This window comes from Mustelus asterias, chromosome 11 (assembly GCF_964213995.1).
Source record: "Mustelus asterias chromosome 11, sMusAst1.hap1.1, whole genome shotgun sequence".
NCBI classification, from domain to species: domain Eukaryota; kingdom Metazoa; phylum Chordata; class Chondrichthyes; order Carcharhiniformes; family Triakidae; genus Mustelus; species Mustelus asterias.
Genome location: NC_135811.1, coordinates 109649469 through 109670669, shown reverse-complemented (window position 1 = coordinate 109670669; position 21201 = coordinate 109649469). Strand labels below are relative to the sequence as shown.

General features: G+C 50.7%; 1 protein-coding gene across 1 annotated transcript in view; it reads right to left on the bottom strand.

The window, feature by feature from the left end:
* The window catches only part of LOC144500806 (C-C chemokine receptor type 7-like), a 41382-nt gene that overhangs the window by 5835 nt on the left and 14346 nt on the right, over positions 1-21201 (bottom strand). Inside the window, exon 2 of the mRNA XM_078224271.1 lies at positions 16513-16556. Coding sequence (XP_078080397.1) covers positions 16513-16556 — 44 coding nt within the window. The remainder of the gene's footprint in view (positions 1-16512; positions 16557-21201) is intronic.

Genomic DNA, 21201 nt, shown 5'->3' with positions numbered 1-21201 from the left:
CAGTGAGAGTCAGTGTGTGTGGAACTGTACCCCAGTGAGAGTCAGTGTGTGTGGAACTGTACCCCAGTGAGAGTCAGTGTGTGTGGAACTGTACCCCAGTGAGAGTCAGTGTGTGTGGAACTGTATCCCAGTGAGAGTCAGTGTGTGTGGAACTGTACCCCAGTGAGAGTCAGTGTGTGTGGAACTGTATCCCAGTGAGAGTCAGTGTGTGTGGAACTGTACCCCAGTGAGAGTCAGTAAGCAAAATTCTCCAAAAAAATGCGAAGTGTTGAATTTGTGTGAAAACTGGAGTAATTCACACTGTTTTTTTCTGTGTGAGTTCAGATAAGATTCTCCCACATTCTGTGCACTGCAGATGCAACCAGCCCGAATATCATTAAATTTCAGGGTTCGGGGCCTGTACACACTGGAGAGTCTGAAACCAGCACGCTGAGCGGACCACTGCACACACGCCGTGATCTGTCAGCGCCGTGATCGGCACATGCTCAGTGGCCCCTGTCTGCCGACCTCCTGAGCACGGGCCAGCCCCGCGACCCCTGCATTGCCGTTTCTCTGCACCCCCCGTGGTCTGATCGCTGTCACCCCGACCATTCCCAGTCCCAACCCCAACCCCTCCTTTTGACCCAGCCCGAAGTCCGCCCCCCCCACCCCCGAATCCCTCCCCTCGATAGTTACTCCTGGCAGACCCTCCTCCTCCCCTCGCGGTGCCGACCCCCCCCCCCCCCCCGCCCCCCAGCAGGTTGACAGCCACCCCCAGCTTACCCCGCAGACTCCACCCCCCTCCAAGCCTGCCCCAATTGTTGGCCTCCCTCCTCCCCCTGACAATTCCAACTGCAGAGAGGCAGTGGGACCCCCTCACCCCCCACCGATGGTCATGCCTCACAAATTTGGTTGAGTTTTCTGAGGAGGTGACAAAAACGATTGACGAGGGAAGGGCCGTGGATGTCGTCTACATGGATTTTAGTGAAGGGTTTGACAAGGTCCCTCATGGCAGGCTGGTGCAAAAGGTTAAATCTCATGGGATCAAAGGTGAGCTAGCTAGATGGGTGGAGAACTGGCTTGGCCATAGAAGACAGGGGTTAGCAGTGGAGGGGTCTTTTTCCGGTTGGAGGTCTGTAACTAGTGGTGTTCCGCAGGGCACTGTACTGGGACCTCTGCTGTTTGTGATCTATATAAATGATTTGGAAGAAGATGTAGCTGGTCTGATTAGTAAGTTTGCGGACGACACAAAGATTGCTGGAGTTGCGGACAGTGATGACCATTGTCAGAGAATACAGCAGGATATAGATAGGCTGGAAAATTGGGCGGAGAAATGGCAGATGGAATTTAATCCAGATAAATACGAAGTGATGCATTTTGGTAGATCTAATGCAGGGGGGAGCTATATAATAAATGGCAGAACCATCAGGAGTATAGACACACAGAGGGATCTCGGTGTACAAGTCCACAGATCCTTAAAGGTGGCAGCACAGGTGGAAAAGGTGGTAAAGAAGGCATATGGCATGCTTGCCTTTATTGGACGGGGCATAGAGTATAAAAGTTGGCATATGAGGTTGCAGTTTTATAGAATGTTGGTTAGGCCACATTTGGAATCCTGAGGTCCAGTTCTGGTCGCCACACTACCAGAAGGATGTGGAGGCTTTGGAGAGAGTGTAGAAAAGGTTAACCAGGATGTTGCCTGGTATGGAGGGTATTAGCTATGAGGTGAGATTGAGTAAACTAGGGTTGTTCTCCCTGGAAAGACGGAGGTTGAGGGGCGACCTAATAGAAGTTTATAAAATTATGAAGGGCATAGATAGGGTGAACAGTTGGAAGCTTTTTCCCAGGTCAGAAATGACAAACACAAGGGGTCACAAGTTCAAGGTAAGGGGGGTAAGGTTCAGTACAGATATGCGGGGGACGTATTTTACACAGAGGGTGGTGGGGGCCTGGAATGCACTACCAAGCAAGATGGTTGAGGCAGACACGCTGGGATCGTTTAAGACTTATCTAGATAGCCACATGAACAGACTGGGAATAGAGGGATACAAACGGATGGTCTAGTTAGGAACACATGATCAGTGCAGGCTTGGAGGGCCGAAGGGCCTGTTCCTGTGCTGTATTGTTCTTTGTTCTTTGATCACGCCCTAGGCCCTGCCCCCATCAGGCCCCACCCACCAGACCCTATATGCCCCGCCCCTTGGCATCATCCCCAGTGTGTTTGGGAATCAACATTGAGTTCAACAACTTTAAACTGTGACCTTTCACTCCCGTCTTAAACACCCTCCCTCCCACAACACACGGTGATCTGTGTTTTGTTCCAGTTGCTGCTTGTTGCAATCTCTCACAGCTCCAACACATTCTCCTTTCCTTTAGTTCTGACAAAGGACTCAAAACATTAACTCTGTTTTCACTCCGAATAGATAGAAACATAGAAACATAGAAAATCTAGAGCACAATACAGGCCCTTTAGCCCACAAAGTTGTGCCGAACATGTCCTTACCTTAGCGATTACTAGGCTTACCTATAACCCTCTATCTTACTAAGTTCCATGTACTTATCTAAAAGTCTCTTAAAAGACCCTATCGAATCCGCCTCCACCACCGTTGCTGGCAGCCCATTCCACGCACCCACCACCCTCTGAGTGAAAAACGTACCCCTGACATCTCCTCTGTACCTACCCCCCAGCACCCTAAACCTGTGTCCTCTTGTGGCAACCATTTCAGCCCTGGGAAAAAGCCTCTGACTATCCACTCGATAAATACCTCTCAACATCTTATACACCTCTATCAGGTCACCCCTCATCCTTCGTCTCTCCAAGGAGAAAAGGCCGAGCGCACTCAACCTATCCTCATAAGGCATGCTCCCCAACCCAGGCAACATCCTTGTAAATCTCCTCTGCACCCTTTCTATGGCTTCCACATCCTTCCTGTAATGAGGCGACCAGAACTGAGCACAGTACTCCAAGTGTGGTCTGACCAGGGTCTTATATAGCTGCAACATTATCTCACGACTCCTAAACTCAATTCCTCGATTGATGAAGGCCAGTACACCATACGCCTTCTTAACCACAGCCTCAACCTGCACAGCTGCTTTGAGCGTCCTATGAACTCGGACCCCAAGATCCTTCTGATCTTCCACTCTGCCAAGAGTCCTATCATTAATATTATATTTCGCCATCCTATTTGACCTGCCAAGATGAACCATCACTCACTTATCCGGGTTGAACTCCATCTGCCACTTCTCCGCCCAGTCTTGCATCCTATCAATGTCTTGCTGCAACTTCTGACATCCCTCCACACTATCCACAACACCTCCAACCTTTGTGTCATCAGCAAACTTACCAACCCATCCCTCCACTTCCTCATCTAGGTCATTTATAAAAATCACAAAGAGTAAGCGTCCCAGAACAGATCTCTGGGGCACTCCACTGGTGATCAACTTCCATGCAGAATATGAGCCATCTATAACCACTCTGCCTTCTGTGGGCAAGCCAGTTCTGGATTCACAAAGCAATGTCCCCTCGGATCCCATGCCCTTCTCAATAAGCCTTGCATGGGGCACCTTATCAAATGCCTTGCTGAAGTCCATATATACTACATGTGCCACTCTTCCTTCATCAATATGTTTAGTCACATCCTCAAAAAATTCAATCAGGCTCGTAAGCCATGATCTGCCTTTGACAAAGCCATGCTGACTATTCTTAATCATATTATACCTCTCCAAATGTTCATAAATCCTGCCTCTCAGGATCTTCTCAGGTCAAGCAAGGATCTTGCTTGACCTGAGATTTTCCAGCATCTTCTGTGTTTGTTTCGGATTTCAGCATCCGCAGTATTTTGGGTTTTTTTTGCAAAATAATATTTGGAGCTGATTTTCTTTTGGAAAGGTTGAATGATGCTCTTCCCCTCACCAGCCCTGCCTCTACCCACCCTCCTTCATCCTCCCTCCCGCACTGCTCCCCAGTCTCTGAGTTGCAGTCTGTGTTGTGAAAATGTCTCTTGTTCGAGAATCTCAGCATCTCTTCCTGCCTCACCTTTCAATTTAAACCATGGACTACAGAGAAACACCGATTTCACACAGTTGAAACTGTCCCAGTGCGACTGCCACACTCCCTCCCACAACTCCCCTCACAGGAAGATCAAGATCTCCTGATCTATTGAGACTGACCATCCTCTGGGGCAGTCACCCAGTGCACCCTGCCCATCACCCAGTGCACCCGGCCCATCACCCAGTGCACCCTGCCCATCACCCAGTGCACCCTGCCCATCACCCAGTGCACCCTGCCCATCACACAGTGCACCCTGCCCATCACCCAGTGCACCCTGCCCATCACCCAGTGCACGCTGCCCATCACCCAGTGCACCCTGCCCATCACCCAGTGCACCCTGCCCATCACCCAGTGCACCCTGCCCATCACCCAGTGCACGCTGCCCATCACCCAGTGCACCCTGCCCATCACCCAGTGCACCCTGCCCATCACCCAGTGCACCCTGCCCATCACCACTGCCTCATTCACAACAATCCCTCTGCCCACCTCCCTCCCAATAACGCGCACCTCCCTCTATCGCAAATGCTCATCCAATTTTCCCAGGCAAGATGCCAGTGCCTCTGTCCGCTGCCATGCGCAATCCCAATTCTTTTCAAAAATAAATCTCCAAGCCATACCCTCATATTCACAAGTTTACAACCATGACACTGACTCTCGGATTCTCCAAACAACAACACATTTTCCCAGTGCCCTGTGTTAAAACCGAATTTCAATTCTTTATTACAACACCTCTCACTCCACTGCTCCATCGCAAATGTCCCAGTAAAACTCCCTCTACACTGTCCCCATCAAACACTCCCAGGACAGGTACAGCACGGGGTTAGATACAGAGTAAAGCTCCCTCTACACTGTCCCCATCAAACACTCCCAGGACATGTACAGCACGGGGTTAGATACAGAGTAAAGCTCCCTCTACACTGTCCCCATCAAACACTCCCAGGACATGTACAGCACGGGGTTAGATACAGAGTAAAGCTCCCTCTACACTGTCCCCATCAAACACTCCCAGGACAGGTACAGCACGGGGTTAGATACAGAGTAAAGCTCCCTCTACACTGTCCCCATCAAACACTCCCAGGACATGTACAGCACGGGGTTAGATACAGAGTAAAGCTCCCTCTACACTGTCCCCATCAAACACTCCCAGGACAGGTACAGCACGGGGTTAGATACAGAGTAAAGCTCCCTCTACACTGTCCCCATCAAACACTCCCAGGACAGGAACAGCACGGGGTTAGATACAGAGTAAAGCTCCCTCTACACTGTCCCCATCAAACACTGCCAGGACATGTACAGCACGGGGTTAGATACAGAGTAAAGCTCCCTCGACACTGTCCCCATCAAACACTCCCAGGACAGGTACAGCACGGGGTTAGATACAGAGTAAAGCTCCCTCTACACTGTCCCCATCAAACACTCCCAGGACATGTACAGCACGGGGTTAGATACAGAGTAAAGCTCCCTCTACACTGTCCCCATCAAACACTACCAGGACAGGTACAGCACGGGGTTAGATACAGAGTAAAGCTCCCTCTACACTGTCCCCATCAAACACTCCCAGGACAGGTACAACACGGGGTTAGATACAGAGTAAAGCTCCCTCTACACTGTCCCCATCAAACACTCCCAGGACAGGTACAGCACGGGGTTAGATACAGAGTAAAGACCCCTCTACACTGTCCCCATCAAACACTCCCAGGACAGGTACAGCATGGGGTTAGATACAGAGTAAAGCTCCCTCTACACTGTCCCCATCAAACACTCCCAGGACAGGTACAGCACGGGGTTAGATACAGAGTAAAGCCCCCTCTACACTGTCCCCATCAAACACTCCCAGGACAGGTACAGCACGGGATTAGATACAGAGTAAAGCTCCCTCTACACTGTCCCCATCAAACACTCCCAGGACAGATACAGCACGGGATTAGATACAGAGTAAAGCTCCCTCTACACTGTCCCCATCAAACACTCCCAGGACAGGTACAGCACAGGGTTAGATACAGAGTAAAGCTCCCTCTACACTGTCCCCATCAAACTCTCCCAGGACAGGTACAGCACGGGGTTAGATACAGAGTAAAGCTCCCTCTACACTGTCCCCATCAAACACTCCTACGACAGGTACAGCACGGGGTTAGATACAGAGTAAAACTCCCTCTACACTGTCCCCATCAAACACTCCCAGGACAGGTACAGCACAGGGTTAGATACAGAGTAAAGCTCCCTCTACACTGTCCCCATCAAACACTCCCAGGACAGGTACAGCACGGGGTTAGATACAGAGTAAAGCTCCCGCTACACTGTCCCCATCAAACACTCCTTGGACAGGTAGAGCACGGGGTTAGATACAGAGGAAAGCTCCCTTTACACTGTCCTCCATCAAACACTCCCAGGACAGGTACAGCACGGGGTTAGATACAGAACAAAGCTCCCTCTACACTGTCCCCCATCAAACACTCCCAGGGCAGGGACAGCATGGGGTTAGATCCAGAGTAAAGCTCCCTCTACACTGTCCCCATCAAACACTCCCAGGACAGTACAGCATGGGGTTAGATACAGAATATAGCTCCCTCTACACTGTCCTCATCATACACTCCCAGGACAGGTACAGCACGGGGTTAGATACAGAGTAAAGCTCCCTCTACACTGTCCCCATCAAACACTCCCAGGACAGGTACAGCACGGGGTTAGATACAGAGTAAAGCTCCCTCTACACTGTCCCCATCAAACACTCCCAGGACAGGTACAGCACGGGGTTAGATACAGAGTAAAACTCCCTCTACACTGTCCTCATCAAACACTCCCAGGACAGGTACAGCACAGGGTTAGATACAGAGTAAAGCTCCCTCTACACTGTCCCCATCAAACACTCGTGGGACAGGTAGAGCACGGGGTTAGATACAGAGGAAAGCTCCCTCTACACTGTCCTCCATCAAACACTCCCAGGACAGGTACAGCACGGGGTTAGATACAGAATAAAGCTCCCTCTACACTGTCCCCCATCAAACACTCCCAGGGCAGGGACAGCATGGGGTTAGATACAGAGTAAAGCTCCCTCTACACTGTCCTCCATCAAACACTCCCAGGACAGGTACAGCACGGGGTTAGATACAGAATAAAGCTCCCTCTACACTGTCCCCCATCAAACACTCCCAGGGCAGGGACAGCATGGGGTTAGATACAGAGTAAAGCTCCCTCTACACTGTCCTCCATCAAACACTCCCAGGACAGGTACAGCATGGGGTTAGATACAGAATATAGCTCCCTCTACACTGTCCTCATCAAACACTCCCAGGACAGGTACAGCACGGGGTTAGATACAGAGTAAAGCTCCCTCTACACTGTCCCCATCAAACGCTCCCAGGACAGGTACAGCACGGGGTTAGATACAGAGTAAAGCTCCCGCTACACTGTCCCCATCAAACACTCCTGGGACAGGTAGAGCACGGGGTTAGATACAGAGGAAAGCTCCCTCTACACTGTCCTCCATCAAACACTCCCAGGACAGGTACAGCACGGGGTTAGATACAGAATAAAGCTCCCTCTACACTGTTCCCCAATCAAACACTCCCAGGGCAGGGACAGCATGGGGTTAGATACAGAGCAAAGCTCCCTCTACACGGTCCCCATCAAACACTCCCAGGACAGGTACAGCACGGGGTTAGATACAGAGTAAAGCTCCCTCTACACTGTCCCCATCAAACGCTCCCAGGACAGGTACAGTACGGGGTTAGATACAGAGTAAAGCTCCCTGTACACTGTCCCCCATCAGACACTCCCAGGACAGGTACAGCACGGGGTTAGATACAGAGTAAAGCTCCCTCTACACTGTCCCCGTCAAACACTCCCAGGACAGGTACAGCACGGGGTTAGATACAGAGTAAAGCTCCCTCTACACTGTCCCCATCAAACACTCCCAGGACATGTACAGCACGGGGTTAGATACAGAGTAAAGCTCCCTCTACACTGTCCCCATCAAACACTCCCAGGACAGGTACAGCACGGGGTTAGATACAGAGTAAAGCTCCCTCTACACTGTCCCCATCAAACACTCCCAGGACAGGTACAGCACGGGGTTAGATACAGAGTAAAGCTCCCTCTACACTGTCCCCATCAAACACTCCCAGGACAGGTACAGCACGGGGTTAGATACAGAGTAAAGCTCCCTCTACACTGTCCCCATCAAACACTCCCAGGACAGGAACAGCACGGGGTTAGATACAGAGTAAAGCTCCCTCTACACTGTCCCCATCAAACACTGCCAGGACATGTACAGCACGGGGTTAGATACAGAGTAAAGCTCCCTCGACACTGTCCCCATTAAACACTCCCAGGACAGGTACAACACGGGGTTAGATACAGAGTAAAGCTCCCTCTACACTGTCCCCATCAAACACTCCCAGGACAGGTACAGCACGGGGTTAGATACAGAGTAAAGCTCCCTCTACACTGTCCCCATCAAACACTCCCAGGACAGGAACAGCACGGGGTTAGATACAGAGTAAAGCTCCCTCTACACTGTCCCCATCAAACACTGCCAGGACATGTACAGCACGGGGTTAGATACAGAGTAAAGCTCCCTCGACACTGTCCCCATCAAACACTCCCAGGACAGGTACAGCACGGGGTTAGATACAGAGTAAAGCTCCCTCTACACTGTCCCCATCAAACACTCCCAGGACATGTACAGCACGGGGTTAGATACAGAGTAAAGCTCCCTCTACACTGTCCCCATCAAACACTACCAGGACAGGTACAGCACGGGGTTAGATACAGAGTAAAGCTCCCTCTACACTGTCCCCATCAAACACTCCCAGGACAGGTACAGCACGGGGTTAGATACAGAGTAAAGACCCCTCTACACTGTCCCCATCAAACACTCCCAGGACAGGTACAGCATGGGGTTAGATACAGAGTAAAGCTCCCTCTACACTGTCCCCATCAAACACTCCCAGGACAGGTACAGCACGGGGTTAGATACAGAGTAAAGCCCCCTCTACACTGTCCCCATCAAACACTCCCAGGACAGGTACAGCACGGGATTAGATACAGAGTAAAGCTCCCTCTACACTGTCCCCATCAAACACTCCCAGGACAGATACAGCACGGGATTAGATACAGAGTAAAGCTCCCTCTACACTGTCCCCATCAAACACTCCCAGGACAGGTACAGCACAGGGTTAGATACAGAGTAAAGCTCCCTCTACACTGTCCCCATCAAACTCTCCCAGGACAGGTACAGCACGGGGTTAGATACAGAGTAAAGCTCCCTCTACACTGTCCCCATCAAACACTCCTAGGACAGGTACAGCACGGGGTTAGATACAGAGTAAAACTCCCTCTACACTGTCCCCATCAAACACTCCCAGGACAGGTACAGCACGGGGTTAGATACAGAGTAAAGCTCCCGCTACACTGTCCCCATCAAACACTCCTTGGACAGGTAGAGCACGGGGTTAGATACAGAGGAAAGCTCCCTCTACACTGTCCTCCATCAAACACTCCCAGGACAGGTACAGCACGGGGTTAGATACAGAACAAAGCTCCCTCTACACTGTCCCCCATCAAACACTCCCAGGGCAGGGACAGCATGGGGTTAGATCCAGAGTAAAGCTCCCTCTACACTGTCCCCATCAAACACTCCCAGGACAGTACAGCATGGGGTTAGATACAGAATATAGCTCCCTCTACACTGTCCTCATCATACACTCCCAGGACAGGTACAGCACGGGGTTAGATACAGAGTAAAGCTCCCTCTACACTGTCCCCATCAAACACTCCCAGGACAGGTACAGCACGGGGTTAGATACAGAGTAAAGCTCCCTCTACACTGTCCCCATCAAACACTCCCAGGACAGGTACAGCACGGGGTTAGATACAGAGTAAAACTCCCTCTACACTGTCCTCATCAAACACTCCCAGGACAGGTACAGCACAGGGTTAGATACAGAGTAAAGCTCCCTCTACACTGTCCCCATCAAACACTCCCAGGACAGGTACAGCACGGGGTTAGATACAGAGTAAAGCTCCCGCTACACTGTCCCCATCAAACACTCCCAGGACAGGTACAGCACGGGGTTAGATACAGAGTAAAGCTCCCTCTACACTGTCCCCATCAAACACTCCCAGGACAGGAACAGCACGGGGTTAGATACAGAGTAAAGCTCCCTCTACACTGTCCCCATCAAACACTGCCAGGACATGTACAGCACGGGGTTAGATACAGAGTAAAGCTCCCTCGACACTGTCCCCATCAAACACTCCCAGGACAGGTACAACACGGGGTTAGATACAGAGTAAAGCTCCCTCTACACTGTCCCCATCAAACACTCCCAGGACAGGTACAGCACGGGGTTAGATACAGAGTAAAGCTCCCTCTACACTGTCCCCATCAAACACTCCCAGGACAGGAACAGCACGGGGTTAGATACAGAGTAAAGCTCCCTCTACACTGTCCCCATCAAACACTGCCAGGACATGTACAGCACGGGGTTAGATACAGAGTAAAGCTCCCTCGACACTGTCCCCATCAAACACTCCCAGGACAGGTACAGCACGGGGTTAGATACAGAGTAAAGCTCCCTCTACACTGTCCCCATCAAACACTCCCAGGACATGTACAGCACGGGGTTAGATACAGAGTAAAGCTCCCTCTACACTGTCCCCATCAAACACTACCAGGACAGGTACAGCACGGGGTTAGATACAGAGTAAAGCTCCCTCTACACTGTCCCCATCAAACACTCCCAGGACAGGTACAGCACGGGGTTAGATACAGAGTAAAGACCCCTCTACACTGTCCCCATCAAACACTCCCAGGACAGGTACAGCATGGGGTTAGATACAGAGTAAAGCTCCCTCTACACTGTCCCCATCAAACACTCCCAGGACAGGTACAGCACGGGGTTAGATACAGAGTAAAGCCCCCTCTACACTGTCCCCATCAAACACTCCCAGGACAGGTACAGCACGGGATTAGATACAGAGTAAAGCTCCCTCTACACTGTCCCCATCAAACACTCCCAGGACAGATACAGCACGGGATTAGATACAGAGTAAAGCTCCCTCTACACTGTCCCCATCAAACACTCCCAGGACAGGTACAGCACAGGGTTAGATACAGAGTAAAGCTCCCTCTACACTGTCCCCATCAAACTCTCCCAGGACAGGTACAGCACGGGGTTAGATACAGAGTAAAGCTCCCTCTACACTGTCCCCATCAAACACTCCTAGGACAGGTACAGCACGGGGTTAGATACAGAGTAAAACTCCCTCTACACTGTCCCCATCAAACACTCCCAGGACAGGTACAGCACGGGGTTAGATACAGAGTAAAGCTCCCGCTACACTGTCCCCATCAAACACTCCTTGGACAGGTAGAGCACGGGGTTAGATACAGAGGAAAGCTCCCTCTACACTGTCCTCCATCAAACACTCCCAGGACAGGTACAGCACGGGGTTAGATACAGAACAAAGCTCCCTCTACACTGTCCCCCATCAAACACTCCCAGGGCAGGGACAGCATGGGGTTAGATCCAGAGTAAAGCTCCCTCTACACTGTCCCCATCAAACACTCCCAGGACAGTACAGCATGGGGTTAGATACAGAATATAGCTCCCTCTACACTGTCCTCATCATACACTCCCAGGACAGGTACAGCACGGGGTTAGATACAGAGTAAAGCTCCCTCTACACTGTCCCCATCAAACACTCCCAGGACAGGTACAGCACGGGGTTAGATACAGAGTAAAGCTCCCTCTACACTGTCCCCATCAAACACTCCCAGGACAGGTACAGCACGGGGTTAGATACAGAGTAAAACTCCCTCTACACTGTCCTCATCAAACACTCCCAGGACAGGTACAGCACAGGGTTAGATACAGAGTAAAGCTCCCTCTACACTGTCCCCATCAAACACTCCCAGGACAGGTACAGCACGGGGTTAGATACAGAGTAAAGCTCCCGCTACACTGTCCCCATCAAACACTCGTGGGACAGGTAGAGCACGGGGTTAGATACAGAGGAAAGCTCCCTCTACACTGTCCTCCATCAAACACTCCCAGGACAGGTACAGCACGGGGTTAGATACAGAATAAAGCTCCCTCTACACTGTCCCCCATCAAACACTCCCAGGGCAGGGACAGCATGGGGTTAGATACAGAGTAAAGCTCCCTCTACACTGTCCTCCATCAAACACTCCCAGGACAGGTACAGCACGGGGTTAGATACAGAATAAAGCTCCCTCTACACTGTCCCCCATCAAACACTCCCAGGGCAGGGACAGCATGGGGTTAGATACAGTGTAAAGCTCCCTCTACACTGTCCTCCATCAAACACTCCCAGGACAGGTACAGCATGGGGTTAGATACAGAATATAGCTCCCTCTACACTGTCCTCATCAAACACTCCCAGGACAGGTACAGCACGGGGTTAGATACAGAGTAAAGCTCCCTCTACACTGTCCCCATCAAACGCTCCCAGGACAGGTACAGCACGGGGTTAGATACAGAGTAAAGCGCCCGCTACACTGTCCCCATCAAACACTCCTGGGACAGGTAGAGCACGGGGTTAGATACAGAGGAAAGCTCCCTCTACACTGTCCTCCATCAAACACTCCCAGGACAGGTACAGCACGGGGTTAGATACAGAATAAAGCTCCCTCTACACTGTTCCCCAATCAAACACTCCCAGGGCAGGGACAGCATGGGGTTAGATACAGAGCAAAGCTCCCTCTACACGGTCCCCATCAAACACTCCCAGGACAGGTACAGCACGGGGTTAGATACAGAGTAAAGCTCCCTCTACACTGTCCCCATCAAACGCTCCCAGGACAGGTACAGTACGGGGTTAGATACAGAGTAAAGCTCCCTGTACACTGTCCCCCATCAGACACTCCCAGGACAGGTACAGCACGGGGTTAGATACAGAGTAAAGCTCCCTCTACACTGTCCCCGTCAAACACTCCCAGGACAGGTACAGCACGGGGTTAGATACAGAGTAAAGCTCCCTCTACACTGTCCCCATCAAACACTCCCAGGACATGTACAGCACGGGGTTAGATACAGAGTAAAGCTCCCTCTACACTGTCCCCATCAAACACTCCCAGGACAGGTACAGCACGGGGTTAGATACAGAGTAAAGCTCCCTCTACACTGTCCCCATCAAACACTCTCAGGACAGGTACAGCACGGGGTTAGATACAGAGTAAAGCTCCCTCTACACTGTCCCCATCAAACACTCCCAGGACAGGTACAGCACGGGGTTAGATACAGAGTAAAGCTCCCTCTACACTGTCCCCATCAAACACTCCCAGGACAGGAACAGCACGGGGTTAGATACAGAGTAAAGCTCCCTCTACACTGTCCCCATCAAACACTGCCAGGACATGTACAGCACGGGGTTAGATACAGAGTAAAGCTCCCTCGACACTGTCCCCATCAAACACTCCCAGGACAGGTACAGCACGGGGTTAGATACAGAGTAAAGCTCCCTCTACACTGTCCCCATCAAACACTCCCAGGACATGTACAGCACGGGGTTAGATACAGAGTAAAGCTCCCTCTACACTGTCCCCATCAAACACTACCAGGACAGGTACAGCACGGGGTTAGATACAGAGTAAAGCTCCCTCTACACTGTCCCCATCAAACACTCCCAGGACAGGTACAACACGGGGTTAGATACAGAGTAAAGCTCCCTCTACACTGTCCCCATCAAACACTCCCAGGACAGGTACAGCATGGGGTTAGATACAGAGTAAAGCTCCCTCTACACTGTCCCCATCAAACACTCCCAGGACAGGTACAGCACGGGGTTAGATACAGAGTAAAGCCCCCTCTACACTGTCCCCATCAAACACTCCCAGGACAGGTACAGCACGGGATTAGATACAGAGTAAAGCTCCCTCTACACTGTCCCCATCAAACTCTCCCAGGACAGATACAGCACGGGATTAGATACAGAGTAAAGCTCCCTCTACACTGTCCCCATCAAACACTCCCAGGACAGGTACAGCACAGGGTTAGATACAGAGTAAAGCTCCCTCTACACTGTCCCCATCAAACTCTCCCAGGACAGGTACAGCACGGGGTTAGATACAGAGTAAAACTCCCTCTACACTGTCCCCATCAAACACTCCCAGGACAGGTACAGCACAGGGTTAGATACAGAGTAAACCTCCCTCTGCACTGTCCCCATCAAACACTCCCAGGACAGGTACAGCACGGGGTTAGATACAGAGTAAAGCTCCCTCTACACTGTCCCCATCAAACACTCCTTGGACAGGTAGAGCACGGGGTTAGATACAGAGGAAAGCTCCCTCTACACTGTCCTCCATCAAACACTCCCAGGACAGGTACAGCACGGGGTTAGATACAGAACAAAGCTCCCTCTACACTGTCCCCCATCAAACACCCCCAGGGCAGGGACAGCATGGGGTTAGATCCAGAGTAAAGCTCCCTCTACACTGTCCCCATCAAACACTCCCAGGACAGTACAGCATGGGGTTAGATACAGAATATAGCTCCCTCTACACTGTCCTCATCAAACACTCCCAGGACAGGTACAGCACGGGGTTAGATACAGAGTAAAGCTCCCTCTACACTGTCCCCATCAAACACTCCCAGGACAGGTACAGCACGGGGTTAGATACAGAGTAAAGCTCCCTCTACACTGTCCCCATCAAACACTCCCAGGACAGGTACAGCACGGGGTTAGATACAGAGTAAAACTCCCTCTACACTGTCCTCATCAAACACTCCCAGGACAGGTACAGCACAGGGTTAGATACAGAGTAAAGCTCCCTCTACACTGTCCCCATCAAACACTCCCAGGACAGGTACAGCACGGGGTTAGATACAGAGTAAAGCTCTCGCTACACTCTCCCCATCAAACACTCGTGGGACAGGTAGAGCACGGGGTTAGATACAGAGGAAAGCTCCCTCTACACTGTCCCCATCAAACATTCCCAGGACAGGTACAGCACGGGGTTAGATACAGAATAAAGCTCCCTCTACACTGTCCCCCATCAAACACTCCCAGGGCAGGGACAGCATGGGGTTAGATACAGAGTAAAGCTCCCTCTACACTGTCCCCATCAAACACTCCCAGGACAGTACAGCATGGGGTTAGATACAGAATATAGCTCCCTCTACGCTGTCCTCATCAAACACTCCCAGGACAGGTACAGCACGGGGTTAGATACAGAGTAAAGCTCCCTCTACACTGTCCCCATCAAAGGCTCCCAGGACAGGTACAGCACGGGGTTAGATACAGAGTAAAGCTCCCGCTACCCTGTCCCCATCAAACACTCCTGGGACAGGTAGAGCACGGGGTTAGATACAGAGGAAAGCTCCCTCTACACTGTCCTCCATCAAACACTCCCAGGACAGGTACAGCACGGGGTTAGATACAGAATAAAGCTCCCTCTACACTGTTCCCCAATCAAACACTCCCAGGGCAGGGACAGCATGGGGTTAGATACAGAGCAAAGCTCCCTCTACACTGTCCCCATCAAACACTCCCAGGACAGGTACAGCACGGGGTTAGATACAGAGTAAAGCTCCCTCTACACTGTCCCCATCAAACGCTCCCAGGACAGGTACAGTACGGGGTTAGATACAGAGTAAAGCTCCCTGTACACTGTCCCCCATCAGACACTCCCAGGACAGGTACAGCACGGGGTTAGATACAGAGTAAAGCTCCCTCTACACTGTCCCCGTCAAACACTCCCAGGACAGGTACAGCACGGAGTTAGATACAGAGTAAAGCTCCCTCTACACTGTCCCCATCAAACGCTCCCAGGACAGGTACAGTACGTGGTTAGATACAGAGTAAAGCTCCCTCTACACTGTCCCCATCAAACGCTCCCAGGACAGGTACAGTACGGGGTTAGATACAGAGCAAAGCTCCCTCTACACTGTCCCCATCAAACACTCCCAGGACAGGTAGAGCACGGGGTTAGATACAGAGTAAAGCTCCCTCTACACTGTCCCCCCCATCAAACACACCCAGGACAGGTACAGCACGGGGTTAGATACAGAGTAAAGCCCCCTCTACACTGTCCCCATCAAACACTCCCAGGACAGGTACAGCACGGGGTTAGATACAGAGTAAAGCCCCCTCTACACTGTCCCCCATCAAACACACCCAGGACAGGTACAGCACGGGGTTAGATACAGAGTAAAGCTCCCTCTCCACTGTCCCCATCAAACACTCCCAGGACAGGTACAGCACGGCGTTAGATACAGAGTAAAGCTCCCTCTACACTGTCCCCATCAAACACTCCCAGGACAGGTACAGCACAGGGTTAGATACAGAGTAAAGCTCCCTCTACACTGTCCCCCCATCAAACACTCCCAGGACAGGTACAGCACAGGGTTAGATACAGAGTAAAGCCCCCTCTATTGCAGTTTTGACCCATACTGGGATCAGTCACTATCTTATCTCTGTCACTATTTAAACATCAAAAAAAACTCGTCACTCACCTGACACACGATGCCCAGACCGAGGAACGTTTGCAGAATGGAAACTGAATGAAGAGAAGCAGAGTGAGAGGGGTTAACTTTCTGGTGAACTCATCAAATTGTCCCTGTCCTGAGCTCCCTGAGTTATCGGGGTGCACTGCAGCCCCTCTGCTCTTTCGTATTTGGAACAAGAAAAGACCAAAGACTTCTCCACTGTGTCTGAAATACATCAAAATGAATGTTGTATTGATTGCCCTGGACTGCGCAGTCTTCTCTGCGGCCTTGGGCAGTGTCTGAATCCCAGCCGGGATTCCCAGTCATCTTTGGACACATTGCTGAAGGGTTTATCTTACTGACCTCCATCTCAGTGTGCTCCGACAAGTTATTCAGGCAAATAAAGAATGTGTGAAAGAAAAGAGCAAATTAATTCAAAGCGAGAATGAGGGGGCAGAATCTTATTGGAGCCAGGCCCTTGGGAGGTGATAAGAACATAAGAACTAGGAGCAGAAGAAGGCCATCTACTGACAGGGAAACATTTCCTCACACAATGGGGCAGTGCGAATCTACAGAATGCTGCAGAGAGCGGAATCTTGAAAGTTTCAGAACTGAGATTGACAGGTTTTTTTTGGTAAAGCTATTAAAGATTCTAGAACAAGGCAGGTTGGTGCAGTGAAGACACATCAGGGAGGGTCACCTGTCCACCAAGCTGTCCTGGGACTACTCTACTAGTGCCTGGCCTTTGATGTGGTATGAGCGGCACAGTAGCGCAGTGGTTAGCACTGCTGCCTCACAGCGCCAGGACCTGGGTTCGATTCCCGGCTCGGGTCACTGTCTGTGTGGAGTTTGCACGTTCTCCCCGTGTCTGCATGGGTTTCCTCCGGGTGCTCCGGTTTCCTCCCACAATCCAAAGATGACATGCTGGTTAGGGTGCATTGGCCATGCTGAGTTCTCCCTCAGTGAACCCGAACGGGCGCCGGGATGTGGCGACAAGGGGATTTTCACAATAACTTAATTGCAGTGTTAATGTAAGCCTTACTTGTGACACTAATAAATAAACTTCAAAATTTCAAAGAGTTCAAATCTTTCCTTGACTCCTCCACAAGTGAACCACAGACTGGAAGAGGCATGTGCAGGTGTATGCACCAAGATAGCGTTTTGAGTTAAATGCTTATCTGATCACCGGCAGATCCAGGCAGACATTAGCGAGGTTTGTGCGGGGGATGCAGAACAAAGTCCTAAAGTGTGTCGAGTAATCACACTGACAGCGTTTGCAATGTACTCGAGTTATGTTACTGACGGGGAGATGTCTGTCAGGATAAAGCCGCGTTTCTCTCTCTGAATGGAATGCTGATTGTGATCTGATTGTTTCCTTTCACAAACGTACAAATCTACCACTTGCTTGAAATGTTTTTCGGATGGAAGCAGCAGCAACTTTGCTGTTTCCCCATCACTGTTCTCATTAATGCTTTCGAAAGAAAGTCCTGCATTTATATAGCACCTTTCACAGCAGTGTGGACAGCAGCAGATCATCCTCGTTTTCTTAGGCGCTGGTTTCAGAGGTCGGAACCTGGCCCAGGATTTTACAGGCCCTCCTGCCCAGTGGGAGATTACCCTCCCAAAAAACTGGGTGGAGGTTTACATAGCGCTGCACCAACCAGGTGGGGGGGGGTGGAAAAGCACTGAGGGAGGACCGCAGAATCCCGGCCGCGGAGTGGATAAGGAGAAGCTGCCGCTAACCAGAGGGCACTGATTTAGGCCGATGGCAAAAGAACCCGAAGCTTCACACGGGAACACTAGGCTGAATTTTACCTCCAATCAGGAAATCCCAGTCGGTACCAGAAGGGGATCCTGGTCCCGGACAGGCCATGGTGCTGTTGGCATCCGAGTGGCGGTCCGCCCCTCCAAACTGCTGGCCCAATCAGAGGGCCAATAACTCAGCAGCCTTGACAAGGTCACCCATTGAGGTGGGCATCGCAGAGAGGGTGCCACGTCTTGGCAGACAGGAGCTGGTGATGAAGGGTGAACCCTCCAGCTGCACTGCCAGTGTGCCCAGGGTGGCGGCCTTGGTGGCTGTGGTGGTTTGTGGTGATTAGAGTCATAGAGGTTTATAGCATGGAAACAGGCCCTTTGCTCCAACTTGGTTGTCCTTTTAAGGTAGAATAAGGGTCACCTGGCTTGGGGGGCCCAACTAGGAGTCAGAGTGGGGAATCACCCCTGGGGTGGTGCCCTCTCTTGGGCAGGAGATGTGTAGGGAGCTAAAGGCAGTGGGTGGCCTGCTGGTCTCTGTACAGTTTTCTCTTATTAATTAATTTGAATACTTATTAATACTTTTTGTGGTTCGAATGGAGTCTGTGAGCGTGCATCATTACAGGGGGCCAAGGAGACCCCCCTCCCCCAGGAAAACACACTGACTGGCCGATCTCCACACAGTGGGGGCACTGGCCAATGGCAGTAAGATCCCGGCTTCATTGTAAAATGGCCGTTATTTGTCCAATTCAGCAAAAGAATTGGCCATTTGGCTGTGGGCAGTGGGTGGCCACACGCCTGTTCTTCCTGCTTCTGCAAGTTTCCTGTAGAGGCAGAAAGACATCGCATTTCCCTTCCAACACCCTCCGGCGCCACCTTACCAACCTCACCACCTCCCCACAATGCTCGAGTTCCTAAAATCTGCTTCTTTGTTCCAGGGAGTGAGTTGCTGCAATTTGAAAGGCAAGAGATTCAATAGTAACTTTCAAAAGAGAATTGGGAAAATATTTGAAAGGAAACTTTGTGGGATTCGCAGCAAAGGGCTGGGGAGTGGGATTAATTGGACCACTCTTTCCAGAAGTCAGCACTAATGCAATGGGCCAAATGGCCTATCTGGTGCGATGATGCTATGAATTGGGAGCAGAGCAATTTGGGTTTTCCATCAGTCATACAGAGAAAGTCTCAAACAAGTCATGTTCTTGTTATTGAGAATTGTTTTTAACTGTTTTGATGACAGTTTTATCAGAAACAATCTTGGGCCGAGTTATTATGATATTCTCTGTAACGGGGAAACAGGACAGGACAGGATGCTGTAACAGAATAACTGGGTTGTGTGATTGGCAACTAGAATTAAACAGCAACACACTCAAACTCACAGTTTAGCATTTTCCAGCAAATATTACAGCAAAGGTTTAACCTGGAGGTTTCTGTCAGGAGTTCCTCTCTTTCTGTGTAAATGTGAGTATATAAAATCCATAGAATCCACAGAATCCCTACAGTGCAGAGGGAGGCCATTCGGCCCAGTGGGACTGCACCAACCACAATCCCACCCAGGCTCAGTTCCCGTAACCCCACATATTTACCCTGCTAATCCCCCTAAATTGACACTCGGGGCAATTTAGCATGGCCAATCCACCTAACCTGCACATCTTTGGAGTGTGGGAGGAAACAGGAGCACTCGGAGGAAACCCACGCAGACATGGGGAGAATGTGCAAACTCCACACGGACAGTGACTCGAGGCCGGAATTGAACCTGGGTCCCTGGTGCTGTGAGGCAGCAGTGCTAACCACTGTGCCACCGTGCCGCCCTCAAAAATGAGTAAAATAAGATTAGATTGTAGAATAAAGAAAAGGAGGGAAGCTGGGAAGAGAGGAGGTGACTAGGAATCTGTTCTAGTCAACTGCCATAACCTTTGTTCAAGAAACTCTGAGACAAGAAAATATTTTGCATTCATATAGCATCTTTCACATCCTAAAGAAAGTGCCTCACAGCTAATGAAGCACTTCTGATGTGCTGGAAGATTAGAAATATAACCAGTTTATTTAACGCATAGCAAGCCCCACAAACAACAGTTCAATAAATGATCAGTTAAAGTGCTTACTGATGACATTGAGGGATAAATATTGACCCCAGGATACCAGGGAGAGTTCCCGGGTTTTTCAAGGTCGTGCCATTGGGTGTCCCATTCCAGCCGGCACAAAGGGCCTCAGTTTAAAAGTTCATCCAAAGGCTGTGCCTCTGACAGTGACCTCAGCACTGGATCAACCTCCACCTGTGCCCACCCGCTGGAGAGGGGGGAGTGCAGCCCACTGAACCAAATCCAGCGCACGGAAACATCAGGAGGGAAACTAATGACAGAGGAATTGGCAATTTTAACCCAACACTTAATCTTTCTGAAATCTGCTCCCATTCCTTTCACCAGTTTCCTCCTGCACTTTGCCAGGAGGGAGGTATCAAGCATCACCTCAGATAACGCAGCAATCCTTCCTTGTGCACGAGTCCAGACAGGGAGTATCAGCCGGATATTGAACTGTGGAAGCATCGCAGCTGAGTCTAATACCTCCCCCCACCTGTCCGGTACTTCCCAGCATTTTGTGTTGGATTGTGACTGGGCACAGCAATCCTAGCAATCAATCCCTGACACGAGGTCACTGTGAGGTCAATTGCAGGACCAAACTATGAATGACATCAATGTGTGCTTGCACTTTGGAACTGGCAGCGGCAGGGGATTGGATAGTTTTGGGGATTCGGCAGTGTCCCTAAAATGAAGGGTCAGAGCCAATCATCCTTGGTGTTGATGGAGTTAGAATGAAACTGAGGAGCTCAGAAAAGCCAACCAGCAGCAAGGGCAATACTGAGGGTCCTTTGCTGCAACTCAGCAGGCAGAGAGCGGCTTGCTGACTGTTTAAATCTTTGAAATGCTGGTGATTTTATCAATCAAGATGCTTTGAAACTCAAAGCAC